Below are 15,837 nucleotides of genomic sequence, written 5' to 3'. Positions count from 1 at the left end.
TCCTTTTTCTTGCCGTTTGTTGTGTGTGCGTGTGTGTTTGTGTGTGTGCGTGTGTGTGTTTGTGTATGTGTGTGTGTGTGTGTGTGTGTGTGTGTGTGTGTGTTTTAGTGTTTAAGTGTTTCTGTCCATAGTCTTGGCTTGCATAAATCCAGAAATACGTATTGTCTGTTGACGTAGTTTACAGGAAGTAATGAACCAGACAGGGATGTGGTTAAAACGATTACATTATATTGGCACATAAGACTGTGTTGTCACTATGTCATCTGTTTTTAATGTTGTCAATGAGAAATGGACAACATTTCTCATTCCCATTGTTGATAATTGTAATTATCAACAATGGGAAAATCATCACCCAGCGGTTGTCAAAGTGGGGTACTAGTACCCCTCGGGGTACCTGGATGGGTCTAGGGCAGGGCTCACCAACCTTTTTGAACCTGAGAGCTACTTCATGGCTACTTCATCATACTAAGGCACCTAGTTTGATACACTTCTGAAATAACAAATTTGCTCAGTTTGCCTTTAGTTACATATTATTATTATACTATTTACCAGAGGCTGTTTTTCCAAAGTCTTCTGGTAGTTTTCCAGTAATTCCATATACATGTCCTTAAAGAGCAGGTATGTGTTCAGCATCTTGCTTAAGGAGGCCTTGTAGTTCGCCTGCACCCAATTGGGTATCGAACCCAGAACCTTTTGCCTGGCGGACAGACACCCTTGGCCTGGTTCAACCATTCAACACTGCTCCCCATGTTGTAGATAAGGCAAGACAAGTGTTTCTTTGTATATACTACATACCAATTAGTCATCTCAACAAGATAATGAATGTAAGATCACGTGACTTATCTGTTGATATGCCGGTCGGTGTGATGTTTGAGTTTAACGTTTTTTATCTGACAAAAAGAACGACCGCCGTTGATTGTCGAGGTGAGAAATTGTCTATCCTCTTCGTTTAGCCGTCATGTTTAAAAACGTAACATCTTAGCTCGGCCAGTGTGTCGCTGCCTTTGTCTTGACGCACGGTGTGTGCGTGCGTGTGTGCGTGCGCTTTCGTGTATGCGTTGCTTCCTTTTTCTTGCCGTTTGTTGTGTGTGCGTGTGTGTTTGTGTGTGTGCGTGTGTGTGTTTGTGTATGTGTGTGTGTGTGTGTGTGTGTGTGTGTGTGTTTTAGTGTTTAAGTGTTTCTGTCCATAGTCTTGGCTTGCATAAATCCAGAAATACGTATTGTCTGTTGACGTAGTTTACAGGAAGTAATGAACCAGGGATGTGGTTAAAACGATTACATTATATTGGCACATAAGACTGTGTTGTCACTATGTCATCTGTTTTTAATGTTGTCAATGAGAAATGGACAACATTTCTCATTCCCATTGTTGATAATTGTAATTATCAACAATGGGAAAATCATCACCCAGCGGTTGTCAAAGTGGGGTACTAGTACCCCTCGGGGTACCTGGATGGGTCTAGGGCAGGGGTCACCAACCTTTTTGAACCTGAGAGCTACTTCATGGCTACTTCATCATACTAAGGCACCTAGTTTGATACACTTCTGAATTAACAAATTTGCTCAGTTTGCCTTTAGTTACATATTATTATTATTATTGATTAATTATGATCATCTATGTGAAGACACTGATCATGTTAATGATTTCTCACAATAATTATCAACAATGATTTAAAAAAGGGGGGAAAAGGTTGTTCCAGAATGAGTTGTGCTATGTTTAGAACCGGCCTGCGGGCGCCTCACATGGGCCTTGCGGGCGCCCTGGTGCCCGCGGGCACCGTGTTGGTGACCCCTGGTCTAGGTGTCATTCGAAAGAAATCTGTGATTTACCTTCACAAACAGTCCTGTGGCTGACAGAAGTCTCAGTACCAAAAATAAATGTATACAGCCCAGTATAACCACACTCCACTCCACACTCCACTCCTTCCACTTATCCATTGCGGGAAACTCACACATTAAAAGATCTACACACCGTGCTTTTGGTCGTTAATGAACGTTGCCATGAGTACAGAGATGTTTGTCTCAAAGTCGGGAGTCAGAAACGTTAGGTTAGTTAAGTACCGACACATTTATTAATATTTTTGAAAGCAAGATCCTGGAAAATATTGGTCGGCACAACCACTACTGTTTTTAGCTTTTGGTTGATTTAACGCCTATGACACAAGAGCTAATCCACATATGACCACCAATGGCAACAATGTCTATGTCCACACGCATAGGAAAAAAAAATCCTGTCACTACATGTTGCCCTATGTAGAATAAGCTTACATTGCTCCAAAATATTGGTTATTCTGTCTCGTCTTTATATTTTATGTATATATGTAATGTATGTACATGCGTGTCCATTTTTTTTTGCAGCAGCAGAATTAAGAACAAAAACATTTCAGTGAGCTGTCTGTGAAGCTGGGAGAACTTGGTGGGATGGAATCGGTCACAAGGGGTACATTACTGATAAAAGTTTATGAACCACTGGATCCGACAATTCCATACCAGAAAACACTTCAGTTTTCCATTGATATGTATATAAAAGACTGCTTCCATTAAAGCAGTCAGGAAACATGCATGTGCCATTCAAAATTGTAATTATGTAATGTTTCTATATTGTATGCTATGTTATAAAAAATAAATATATTACTATAGTATTTCAATGTGTTACTCAACTATTTAACAATATCCATACAACTAATCCTGTGGACAAGCCTCTAAAGAGTTGTAATGCATGTCATCTGGGAATAATTACAAATAATTTGGGCGTGAATCTTGTTACTATTCCTCACAATCGCTTAATAATTCTCTATATGTGCTGGAGTTGGACGTAATACCTGTGCTACCTGTGGGGAGAGTGGCAGCATGTCTACGGGCCGTCTTCCCGGCAATGATGGTAGCCTGAGGCTGCAGGGGACAGCCACCCAGAATCACCACTCGGGAGGGTAAGCAGGGAAAGGGCTTTGCAAAAAGATGTATGGGGTAAAGAAAAACAATAGCAAACAAAGGCAACTTAACATTACAATACATACCTCATTCATTAAAGGTCCCTCATCCATAGCATCACTTAATGTATTAATGTAAATAATGTTTTACATCACTTTTCCATCACTTTTATATCACATGACACCTTCCCATACTAACTGTACAATATGCCGTCAAATCTTTTATTTGTCAGTGCACATGTAGAAATGTTGGCTACACAACAACATTTCTTCTCTGCATTTCTGCATCGCTGCATTGCACTTTTTAAGTCCATAAGTCACTCAATAACTTAATTTTTGACCAGCCACATAACATAACCAAAATGCAATCATACAAACAAAATATATGACAATTGAATCATTAATTGATCAAACATTCTTAAATAACGCAACATATATGACAGTGCCACGCAGTGTCTCCTTTGTGTCAGTATGTTTGCAGATTGTATTTTTCCTTCTCCTTAGCCTAGCCCCTGCTAGTTCCTCCATCCTACGGTGTGTTTCCTCATCCAGTGACTCACTTTGGCTTGTTACTCAACACATCAGGGCCCGGCCGTGAAGGTATATAATGCTTGCCTGCGGTGCTCCCAACTCACAACTTAAGTCCTTCACGGCAAAACAACATGCGCTCTTTGAACCTGTGCATCTTCCTGAGCTTGACAGCGGCAGTGGTTTACTCCCTGCCCCTAGACAGAGAACAACCGCCACAACAAATCACCCATAAAGATGAAGAATTTGCAGAGGTAAGTCCTTTTTACTTTTTATTCAGGCTTTGCTTTGTAATCTCTTAGTTGTTACACGTGGTATTGGTATTCACCAATTATCTTTTGAGGAAATAACTGCTAACAGACAATGCTCTCTGTACATTTTAAAGGGTGAATAACTTTGAAATGGTTGTTGTTGTCATGCATGTATACATATAAACAGCCATTGTATTTTAAAGCTAATATTTAACAATCAATACATCATCCTAAACAGCACAAAGTCTACAAATCATGTCTACAATCTCTCTCTCTCTCTCTCTCTCTCTCTCTCTCTCTCTCTCTCTCTCTCTCTCTCTCTCTCTCTCTCTCTCTCTCTCTCTCTCTCTCTCACAGAGCTACCTCAAGAGCTTCTTCAACCTCACCAAAGAGCATGAGAGGTCTTTTGGTCGCCGGGGGGTCAACCCCATGGTCGAGAAGCTCAGGGACATGCAGCGCTTCTTTGGCCTGAGTATCACTGGCACTGTGGACGCTGACACCATGCAGATGATGAAGAAGGCCCGCTGCGGGGTCCCCGACACCCAAGTTGCCAGCTTCTCCACTTTCGCGGGGAACCTTAAGTGGCAAACAACGGCCCTCACCTACAGGTAACAGTCACCAGAATACATGCCATTGGGTGGATTCTGTTAAAACGTTAGCATGGTAGACCCCAGCGGGAATTGAGAACCTAACCCTGGCAGCACTCATAAGAGTGTCGCTAGACAGGACCACCACCTTGTTTCTATCTGTGTGTCAGGGGGTCTTGGTGATGTATTGTAGTTTGCTTCTCTCTTGTGGTTTGTGTGTGTGTGTGTGTGTGTGTGTGTGTGTGTGTGTGTGTGTGTGTGTGTGTGTGTGTGTGTGTGTGTGTGTGTGTGTGTGTGTGTGTGTGTGTGTGTGTGTGTGTGGGGGGGTTTGTTGGTCTTGAGATGAGGGCGCCTCAGAGTTATTTCTGATCAAACTTCCATGTATCTTTTTGCCTTCACAGGATTCTGAACTACACTCCGGACATGTCCCGGGCAGAGGTAGACGATTCTGTGGAAAAAGCGTTGAATGTTTGGGCCAGGGTCACTCCCCTGACGTTTCGAAGGATCGAGCGCGGTACCGCTGACATCATGATCTCCTTCGCGCGCCGATGTAAGTGTTGACGCCAGACTTGAGACTAACCCAACATTGTAAGATTCAACGTATGTGCCCTCTGGCTTTCTCGGGAATTAATGTCTGGTCAAACTATTCAAGAAAGAAAACCAACAAAATACAGACCAACAGCAAAACCATATCGAAACCATATATACAGTATAAGTATAATACAAATATATAATATATTAGGTAAAATCTAATCTTATCAAATAATAATATAGCAATAGAATACAATATAATGAATAGTGCAAAAAGTGAGCTTCCAAATTTGACTGAAATAGGCAGATAAATTGCTTATAGCATCATTAGGCTGACATTCTTATGTTCACTGCGCCTCTAAAAACAAAAACAGAATAACCAATCCACTGATTCAGGATTTTCTTGCCAAGTTGCACGTTGAAAGGATGTTGGGGAGATTCATCACAGGACTTCATCATCTCCCTTATTGTGCCATCTCTGTGTTTGGTGTACCTGACATTAAAGTGTTTTTGACGTTGTGCCGACAGCGCATGGTGATGACTACCCCTTCGACGGCCCCCAGGGCACCCTCGCCCACGCCTTCGCCCCGTCCACGGGGATCGGCGGCGACGCCCACTTTGATGAAGACGAGGATTTCACCTACCGCTCAACAAGAGGTGAGTTTGGCGTACGGAGAATCAGTGGAATATGAACCATTACCAAACAGCACATATCAATATAGCGGGGCTCTCATGTTTCATGTTTGTGTTTGTGTATTTTTCAGGTTATGTTCTTTTCCTGGTTGCGGCCCATGAGTTTGGACATTCCCTGGGCTTGGGCCACTCCAGGGACCCCGGTGCGCTCATGTACCCAAATTACATCTACAAGAACCCCGACACGTTTCAGCTGCCCCGCGACGATGTCAACGGAATCCAGTCCCTCTATGGTCAGTGGAAGGATTAACTTTATTTTAGTGCTACTTGTTTGCCAGGATCGCTTACCTACCTGTAAATCTCAACAAAAAAAGTTATCTATTGTAAGAAATAATGTTTAAGAATGTCTCGGCGTCCTGTTTATTCCTCGACTGATGATTTTGGTTGGACCATGTCCATCCAGGTCCTAACGTGACCCCAATTGAAACCACACCACCCACAACCCCCAACTCCTGCGACGCAACCATGGTCCTCGACGCTGTGAGCACCCTGAGGGGCGAGATGCTCTTCTTCAAGGGCAGGTAGAGACCCTTCAAAACACGATAACCCTACACTACAATGACCTTTCATGGATTTATGATCTGTCGAATTCTCATTCACTGTTTGATTGTCGTTGTTGTTGTTGTTGTTGTATTGCAGTTTCTTCTGGCGTAAGCACCCCCAGAGCCCCAGGGCCCGGCAGTCCCTCATCTCCAGCTTCTGGCCCAACGCCCCCGAAAAAGTCGATGCTGCTTTCGAGAGCCGCCAGACTGACCGAGTCTATCTATTCCAAGGTACAAGCTCCAGCAGCACAGCAATGATCTGCTGTTGTTTAGCAAGTTTTTAAAAAAATAATGGTAGAAAGGGCAGCTTGTTTTAATAGTGCTTCAAAAAAAAGCACAGTGTTACGAAGAAAATATCTGCAGGAGAAAACTTTTCACACGTGCTAATCCTGGTTCTTTCCCCGTGTCCCTCCAGGTCGTCAGGTCTGGGCTTTCTCCAGGTATGATCTGGCGAGCGGCTTTCCCAGGAATATCGACTATTTCGGTCTGCCTAGGAACGTAAACAAAATCAATGCTGCCTTGTACGATACCCATACGCGCAGGACCTTGTTCTTTGTGGGCGACCAGTACTATAGGTAAGAAAACTACCAAAAAACAATCACAACTACACTACTGTCGACTGATAACTGACTCAAGCAATGGGGTCGATCATTTCCATCCGTGCCATTATACGAGCCTTGAATCAGTTTCACTCTTGTGTTTCCACAGTTATGATGAGGCAAGACGAACGATGGACGCAGGATTCCCCAAGTCAATAGAAACCCTCCTCCCAGGACACACCAGCAAGGTGACGGCTGGATTCCAGTACAGAGGTGAGTGATGACATGATGCCAATGGTTGTCAAAATAATGTTCTTTGTTTTTTTCGTTTTCAAACAGTTACATTTTATATCACTAGACCCTTGACTAAACCCCCCAAAGTTGTTGTTGATCTAAACATATACTAAGAAACTTTTTAACTCCAGCCGTCACTGTTTTCAACTAGCGTATATTAATTACATCAATTTACGTTTTGGTTTTCTTGCACTCTTATGTGTTGAAATTATTTTGAATGAAAATGACAATGCGGTTACATTGTGCCAGGTTTAACATGTTCCTCGATCGTACCACCTGCAAACCCACTAACGCTGTGTTCTTCTTCCCTCAGGTTACACCTACATTTACAGCGGGTCCAACATGTTTGAGTACAGCCTGAGGACCGGAAGGCTGTTCCGTTCCCTGAGAAACGATTACTTCCTGCCATGCGCTAACTAGAAGAATCTGACCTCATATTGTGTTTTAACAACCAATGGCAGTCACAGTGAACAAACCAGTGTTACATTTCTTTATAATATATTTAACAAAGATCTAATAATTTTGTAGTAACTTTTATTTTTTAATAAACAAGATTTTTCAATCCTAATTTATTTGTACTATGCATCGACAAAAGATTAATTTAAACAATAAAGACATTTGAATGTAATATCTTGTTTGTGATTCGATTTTCAAAGTTGATATCAACAAGTGATATGCAAATGGAGATACTTGTTGGGATATCAAATCTCCTAATGCTGCTATAGGAAAGGGTTTTAAAGAGAGAGAGTATCAATTGGCAAAGAGAGCAAGATATTGAAACCAAACAATCAAAAAGAGGTCCCCTCCCACTGCTCCATATGTATCGCCACCATTGACAAATGTTGTCTGTGAAAAAAGATCCAATCAAGAAAGAGATACCTTGATTGGTCAGAAAAAGGCCTATTGCTGCGAACAAAAGATAGCTAGGCTACTTCTAACAGATTACACACAAATAATATCTGTTATAGCCATTTACATTTATCAATTGTTACATGCTAGAATATCTATGCAACATACTACTCTCTAATAAAAAAATCATGTTCAGACATTTTCCTGGAATGTATTGACAAACAGACAATCGAATATTACGCTCAAGGAACCCTTTCATTCCCAAAACACAGACACACAGGCGAGGTTCTGTGTTCTGTCGAGCATCAAAGGTCCTGTCATATCCAGAGAGATCAAGATCATACAGCACAAAGAGGCCCCAACTCAGACCCCTTGTCTTTTGTTTCTGACCAAGGAGGGGACATTGCTTTTAAGCAGCTGTGTGTGTGTATGTGTATGTGTGTGTGTGTGTGTGTGTGTGTGTGTGTGTGTGTGTGTGTGTGTGTGTGTGTGTGTGTGTGTGTGTGTGTGTGTGTGTGTGTGTGTGTGTGTGTGTGTGTGTGTGTGTGTGTGTGTGTGTGTGTGTGTGTGCGTGCGTGCGTGCGTGCGTGCGTGTGTGTGTGTGTCACATCTTATAATAAGATGTGAACCCTAACATGAATGGCTCCTGGGTCGGGGGCTGTCTTGTAAGGTTTCGATAGATCTTTGAAGACCTCTAGTGAGCATATAGGGGATGGGCAGCCATCGCAGTTGTACTGTTTTTGTTTTGTTTTGTAGTTTCTCTTCCTTTGAGGGGTAAGTCGCTAACGAAAGCGGCGCTTAGTTGATTAAGCCTGGTTAGAACTAACGCCAACTTCCACTTGAGGCTAAAGCCATTCCATCAAAGCAGTTCAGCCTTGCTCAGGTAAGTTCAAGCCAGGCTTACGTTAACGTGGATTAAGCACGCTCACGAGATATGTAAACAGCCTAGAACTGTGAATGGAACGAATCATGGATCAAATGTCCGAAAAGGTCCGAGCGGGATCTTTTCCAGTGGCAAACAGAAGCTGCTTGTGGAGGTCTATGAGGAGTACAAGCTTATAATAACTCAAAAAGTGAACACTGTAACCATTAAGAATTACAGGGATGCTCTCTGGCAAAAACCGCTGATCTGTTGCGTAAGCAGTATTAAGTGTAACATATTTTAATTTAATATTGACTATTGATAAAAAGGGGGAGATAGTCTCGAGGTATTGTGTCAGACTTGCACCCAGTCGTCCGGGGTTCAATCCCCACGCAATTAGTCAGTTCGGTAGGATTACTGGAGAATCAAAGAACTATCATGCCGATTATTTTCCATTTCTTTGAATATTCTAAATTGACTGACCATAGTATTTTTCTCAACAGAACGAGTTTCTTGGCTGCCTGCCGAGAAACTCACCTGAATTCGAATTTATGTGGCTGCAATTTCTCATGCAGCAGTGTCTGTGTCATTGTGACGTAGGCTTATCAGTAATATTAATATTAACATTAACTTTACCATGGGTTTTTGCAAGTTACATTTGGGTTCTAGGGATATTGAAGTGATATGCAATTGGGGATACTGGTTGGGATATCAAATCTCTTAATGCTGCTATAGGGTTTTAAAGAGAGAGAGAGTATAAATTAGCAAAGATAGCAAGATTTGGAAACCAAACAATCAAAAAGATGTCCCCTCCCACTGCTCCATATGTTTCTCTGCCATTGAGTAATGTTGTGTGTGAAGAAAGATCCAATCAAGGAAGAGACTCCTTGATGGGTCAGAAGTAGGCTCATAAAGAGCTGTAACAAAATATAGCTGGGCCACTTCTAACAAATTACACTCAAAAGCTCTTATAGTCCATTAGTGTGTGTGTGTGTGTGTGTGTGTGTGTGTGTGTGTGTGTGTGTGTGTGTGTGTGTGTGTGTGTGTGTGTGTGTGTGTGTGTGTGTGTGTGTGTGTGTGTGTGTGTGCGTGTGCGTGTGTTTGTGTGTGTGTGTATGTGCGCGTGTGTGTAATAATAACAACATACATGTTATAATATTCATAGCTCTTTTCTGTTTAATTTTTAGGTTACTTGGCCCGGCAGATAGAGTTCTACTATCCAAGAAAGAGAGTGCAGCCTGTTTTGTTGAACTGTGAACCGTATCATTTTCTCAAGTTGTTTTGTCAGCCATCTTGCAAACACATGCTAAGCCTTCACAGCTAGCTGCAGGCAGGTTACATTATGCACACTGGGCTGACAGTGTGCTGCTTTCATATCGTCCTTGAGAAAAGTATAAATAACTTTATCTTTAACTGATAACCGTTGTTTGATGCTGAACCTCTTAATGTTTTACAAACTGCGAAATAAAACATCACATTTTCAAAGGCATATAATTTGTAATAGGTTTGCAGACAAAGAAAAAATCCCGAGCAAATAAAAAAGTGTTGCTTCATTGTTGGTTATTATTTTGGCTCAATCCCAGTATATTGGACATGAAGACATTTTAAAAACCCTATAATACAACCCAGTCTCACGGAAATATGTGCCACAGTCACGTCATTTAATGTATTCATTCGTGATCTGGGACACGTTTTTTTTTTTTTTTCGTGCCAAAAAGCACAAATTTCAAACTCATTTATTTCAATTGGAAGTATTTGTCGTGTCACTAAGCACGACTTTCAAACTAATGTTCTGTCCGAGGGCGTTCTCCAACAAGGTGGCAGTGGGCATTGAGCACCCCCTCCTTCACACGGCAGGGACTACAACCAGTGTGTAGCGGGCACACCTTCCACCTGCATGACTAATCCAACACTCCCAATGTCACCACGGTACACTGCATTATCTGGTGGTGAACAGAGCCACTGTGTGATATTGTCGAGTGCCATAGATGAAGCATTGTGCGTGTATTTATGTATCGTTATCATTACATCTATTACTGATGTGGTGTAGACATCAGTGTATTTCTCCAGCTGTTTGGAGGGTAGAATTCCTAACTAAAGTTACTTGAATCATGCAGAGACTTTGACGAGAATGAATAGACGTTTGCAACCGTGTGAAATGTTTGAAGAAATAGAGGAAGTGACCAGAAATGACTGGAAGTGACCAGAATGTTTTCACCATCTTTAATATGGCAACAAATAATATGAAGATGGGCACACAGCTCAAACATTACAAAAGAAAGAAGAAAACAATGATTAGTGTTACAATGTAGTTCATTTTTCTTTTTACAGTACAGCTACAGTCCAAATGTTATGAAAACCATAAACTATAAACACCTTAAAAGTGAAACACATACATTGGAATGGTCGGTTTGAATACATATTAATTTGCATACAATAAATAGGGTGTTATTTTTTTACATCCCTTTTAAAGCTGTGATGGCTTACATTAGTAAGTGTAGTAACAGTAGTCTAAAGAGGGAAAGAGAATACGATTTAGCTATTTTCCTTTGTTTAGAACTTCAAGGCATCTCGGATCATACTTAGAATAAAAATAAGGCACACTCGTTGACAAGTGTTGACCCTCTCTACCAGGCTACAAACGTCTCATACTCTGTAACACTAACATATGCAAAACAGTGTCTGTTCTCATGAGGTCACCCTTAACGTTCCTACAGTTTTTCGAAGCGATATCAATGAGGTTTACTGCCAGCACGGTGAAATACATCAGTGATGATACTACATAGAACTTTAAAACCTGATTTCGGCCTTTATATCATCATACAAAGATAACCTTACATATATATGAACAGTCTTGAACTATATTCAAGTCATACACAGGAATATTCTCCAGGCCGTTTCAAATGCTGTTTTTATAGGTATTCAAACTTTTTTTGAATACCTATACAACTTTTTTCCCCCAATTTGTAAAAACCAATAGCCTTCATAGCATAGAACAATATGGTTCAGGAAACACAATGGTAAAGTCAGGTCGTTTTCCACTTGTTATGAAACTAATACAACAAACAATGAGTGATATATAGAACACTATGCCATCTTGTGGTTACATGTATATTTCATCATAAGAACTGAATTTCTTTAGGTACCTTTAATATATGTGCCAATGACATTGAAATCATATAAATACCCAAATCTAACAAAAAATATTAGAAACAAAATACCCCGGGTATTTCAATTTTGAAATCACATTTCGACACGCAACATGGATTAGCTCAAAGCTTTATTAGTACCTGATTTAAGTTAAACAACTTAACAAGGGAAGAAGCTATATTAAATGGTTTAACCACAATCACATTGTAAATAAACCTCCTTTGAGTATAAGATTGCAAGCCAACTTCAGTTGCACCTACCCCTACAGTCTTAAAGTACCTTTCCCCGGTTATGGAACCATTTCCCTTGGACTATGTTAAGAAAATATCGTCAATGTCGCAATGCAGATCTCAATAAACGTTTTGCCTTGCTTCTGACGTTTATTTTTGTTTTGTTTTACAATTTATTGGCATCTTATAAGACTTTTGTGGCAGGTTCAGCAACAACGACACAATAATCATAATAATAACATTTATTTAAAATACTACTTCCATCTCCGAAGACTTCCTAATGTTATACTGATCTTAGCAAGCCCTCAATGTAAAATCTGAGGGTATCATTGGTGGTGCCTTGAGGAACCCCTGCCCATCTGGTGCGATGACACTCCCCAGCTGTGGTAGAGAGCTAGGTCATTGGCAGGGTCCGTGCTTTGTTGTTTTTGTGCCTGGTGATGGCAGCCACCACATGTTGACTGGCCAACCTGTCTTCAGCCTGTCTTCTGAGGCTCAATGTGCAATGTTGGCCACACGCCGCATAAAAACTGCACACATGTTTGGTGTTATGAATTAGGCTGCGTCACAAAGGCATAGGATTTGCGTGTAAAAGGAAAGAAGCCAAAAGGCGTTACGTACCTTCACTTTTGATCTGTACTTGAGGTAGCTTAATCTGATCTGAAGGCTGTAGTGAAGGAAGATCATTGCTTATAGATTACAGTTTACAGTTTATAATGTATTAATATACAGGACATTTTTATATATATTTTTTTAGGTAAATCTTCCTTTTAGCACCCTCTGGTGGCTTGAGTTCTACCTTTCAGATACTTTTAGTTAAGATATTTTAAAGGCACCATTGTTTGCAAAATAACTTTATAAGGTTTTCTAACATTATTATGAGTTCCCCTAGCCTGCCTATTAGGGGTGCAACGGATCGCAAAACTCACGGTTCGGATCGTGTCACAGTTTTTGAGTCACGGGTCGGATCACAACAACAAAAAAGATAACAAGATAAATGTGACTTTAAATAAAATCTTCAAATGTGTACAAACAAAATAAAGTGAAAAATTAGGTAATAATCCTGCTTCCTTTAAGCATAGTCAATATTTCAAAAAATTGCAATCTGAGGTATTATTCCTTCTTCTTTTTAACATGGATAGTAAGTAATCCCTAACCCTGCATTTACAACTTTAAATTCAGGATGTCTGCATTGCCTGGTGAGAGTTTAGAGTCTACACTTTAGAGTCGTATTCTCATCTTCTTTTTTTTCATCAAGTATGGTAGCGAAATACAGTTTCTGTCGTGTTTTATTTGGCATTTTATAAATCCATTGATTTCTGTTGGAAGACTCAATGCTCATTGCAAGGGGGGCTGGTTGTAGTCTTTTCGCTCGGTTCTAGCTCTACTGTTGATACGGAGAACCAAGCGAAAAGACTACAACCAAACATAAACATGTCCGCTTCCGGTTCAATGGGATTTACGGAACGCCAAATAAAACTACGATACTAGATGATGTTGTTAATACCGGAATTGTCCTTTAAACACGCGCTGATCACGTGAACGCAAAACTTTTTTTTTTATCAGCCGATCCGCGGATCACTTGCATCCCGAAGCGTGAGGGTTGATCCATACGGATCACGGGTATCCTGCTCCGCCTTTGAAAAATGAAAGCTCAGAAGCGCCAATTTGGCCCCATATGTCGTCATAAGGGGCCAGGTTACCTCCCCTTTTTCTGCTTTGCCCACCCATTGAATTTGGCCCACCTATGACACAATGAGCTACGACCGTGCGAGCGCCACATGTGTGTGTGTGTGTATGAATATACACACACTGTAATGCAAGTGTATTACACTTCTTTGTCATTTGGATAACCGTTCTGCCGTTGGTGTTATGGCGCATAACACGCAAAGGTAAGGTTTGCGTAAAGCTCCCATTTGGTGAAAAGACTAGACTGCGACGGGTTCTCTGACGTCTCTGGTACTTCCACAACGAGACTCGTAGTGGGGGTTATCTCAGCCATGGTTGAGAAGGAATTGGGGAACTTTGGCTTTGACTCCCTGAAGTCCAGATTGAACCGCGACATGGAGGACAATTTCCCCCGGGATTGTCTCCCGCCTGACCCCGCTGCCGGGCGGCGGCGGTAGTGCCCTGCGGCGGATCTTGACTTCAGGGAGTCAAAGCAAAAGTACCTTTCCCCCAACTTCTTCTCAACCATGGCCGAGATAACCCCCACAACGAGTCTCGTTGTTGAAGTACCCGGAGTCCGCAAACGGCAACAATCCCTTTCTCCTCCATGTCTCCACTCAGTCTGTACTTCAGATTGATGCAGTCGTTTGAGATCATAATTGATCCGGAGGCGCTTAAAGCTTTTTTTTTTTTTTTTTTTATAATATATATATTATATTATATATATATATATAAATTATATCATAACATTTAGATATAGAGCTCCAGGACCCGGAGAGTATTTACAGAAGACGGCCAAAAGCTGTGTGCGCCTCCGGATGACATTATGAATCTGAGCCATTGCGATACGTCCACTGTAAATACTAGTGCATGGTACCGTGGCCGCAAGCTACTCAGGGCCACAACCCCACCCTCCACCTTGACCCACCACTAAAAACAGAGGTAGAGGTAAAGAGGTAAAAACAAACACATTTGTGGAAAGTTCATTGTGGGACTTCTGGCTGATTATTTTTTACGTCTTCAAATACTGTTTTAGGGGCCAACTAACACCTATATAAAAGCATCCAAAAGTAGCATGTCATGGGACCTTTAAAAAAAGTATATAGCTGCAGTAGTAAAATGACATCATCATTAGGTTTATTCATTGACCCCATATGTTTACCTGAGCAATATGTGTAGGTAGGACCCCAAGCCTGTGAAGATATGCCACCAGGCATGAAACTGTGTCACTACCCCAAGACCAGGGGGCAGAGTTTTTCTACTGGCTCTGACAGACACAAGAAGACACACCAACATCAGCATAATGAAAGCTTCAACAAATGTCTTCATACCTACTAGAATGGATCAGCTCATAGTACTTGCATTACATTTCTCAGTGTTGTGTTTATGGATAAATTACAGTTGAGACATGATACGCCAACAGTTTCCGGGACTATAAAACTGTAAAACTTTCATTGGACTTGTGTACATCTACTGATGCATTGCCTAACTTGTAGCTAGGGTTAAAACAATAACAAAAAGAGCTGCTCATTTATATATCGGAGACAAACGGCCTCTTACTATGTTGCCAAATGAACGTCAAATACTATCTCACATACCTTAAAGAGTCACAGAGTAGGTTGTCAATATTCCACAGCAAGAACCCTAACAGGAATACCCCTAGAGAGATGTAAGACAGAGACCTGAGCCTGGGGTAGACCCTGTAGTAGAAGAAGAAGAAGAAGAAGACGAATATACCTTAGATGTTTCTCCACACATCATATATCAACCACAGTTTCAAAGGGAATACATGCCACCATGTAATCTGGTTATTGTTTTTTTTTCTTGGTCCTCTCCTATTTCAACCACCAACTTACCAGGTGACTATGAAGATGGATCGAATTACTAGGGCAGCTACGAGCGCACCGTACATGACCTAAAAACGGACAGAATAAGAATAATGCTTGAAAAACGACGCAACCCAGAAGTGATATAGTTTGAATAATTCTTTGAAAACTAAGCTTCACCTGACCCAAACAACCTAAAAAGTAATAAAGTTAGAGATTCACTCCGCACAACTTGTCAACGCATAAATAAGCTACTTATATACCATATAATGAATGAGTCTTTATTTAATCTTTTAAAACAAATGTATATATTTTTGAATGTAGGAATTTGATTTGGGAGCCTTTTTAGTGGATCTA

At 41.0% G+C, this 15,837-nt stretch overlaps 2 protein-coding genes and 1 long non-coding RNA gene across 4 annotated transcripts in view; 1 reads left to right on the top strand and 2 right to left on the bottom strand.

Annotated features, from left to right (window-relative positions):
* Window positions 1–3,551: 3,551 nt before the first annotated feature.
* LOC132461816 (collagenase 3-like) lies at window positions 3,552–7,523 on the top strand. Of its 2 annotated transcripts, none has more exons than XM_060057243.1 (10): window positions 3,552–3,712; window positions 4,067–4,317; window positions 4,698–4,846; window positions 5,356–5,484; window positions 5,592–5,746; window positions 5,911–6,041; window positions 6,160–6,293; window positions 6,478–6,637; window positions 6,771–6,874; window positions 7,209–7,523. In XM_060057243.1, the coding sequence occupies exons 1-10, from the start codon at window positions 3,593–3,595 to the stop codon at window positions 7,313–7,315; spliced, it is 1,440 nt and encodes a 479-aa protein (XP_059913226.1). In that variant the 5' UTR covers window positions 3,552–3,592; the 3' UTR covers window positions 7,316–7,523. The 2 variants fall into 2 exon arrangements, with proteins under 2 accessions (XP_059913226.1, XP_059913227.1); XM_060057244.1 differs by having other exon boundaries at window positions 5,592–5,753; window positions 5,924–6,041.
* Window positions 5,616–6,111, bottom strand: LOC132461817 (uncharacterized). Its single transcript, XR_009526684.1, has 2 exons — window positions 5,911–6,111; window positions 5,616–5,746 (listed from the first exon to the last, which is right to left on the bottom strand). It is a non-coding gene; the product is annotated as an uncharacterized LOC132461817 (long non-coding RNA).
* A 3,292-nt stretch (window positions 7,524–10,815) lies between the features above and the next one.
* acer3 (alkaline ceramidase 3) overlaps window positions 10,816–15,837 on the bottom strand; it is a 9,753-nt gene continuing 4,731 nt past the window's right edge. Inside the window, exons 7-11 of the mRNA XM_060057241.1 lie at window positions 15,511–15,569; window positions 15,253–15,354; window positions 14,817–14,921; window positions 12,608–12,653; window positions 10,816–12,516 (exon numbers count right to left, since the gene is read on the bottom strand). Coding sequence (XP_059913224.1) covers window positions 12,463–12,516; window positions 12,608–12,653; window positions 14,817–14,921; window positions 15,253–15,354; window positions 15,511–15,569 — 366 coding nt within the window. The 3' untranslated portion in view covers window positions 10,816–12,462. The remainder of the gene's footprint in view (window positions 12,517–12,607; window positions 12,654–14,816; window positions 14,922–15,252; window positions 15,355–15,510; window positions 15,570–15,837) is intronic.

Source organism: Gadus macrocephalus, chromosome 7, assembly GCF_031168955.1.
Source record: "Gadus macrocephalus chromosome 7, ASM3116895v1".
NCBI classification, from domain to species: Eukaryota; Metazoa; Chordata; class Actinopteri; order Gadiformes; family Gadidae; genus Gadus; species Gadus macrocephalus.
This window is presented reverse-complemented; position numbering and strand designations above follow the sequence as displayed.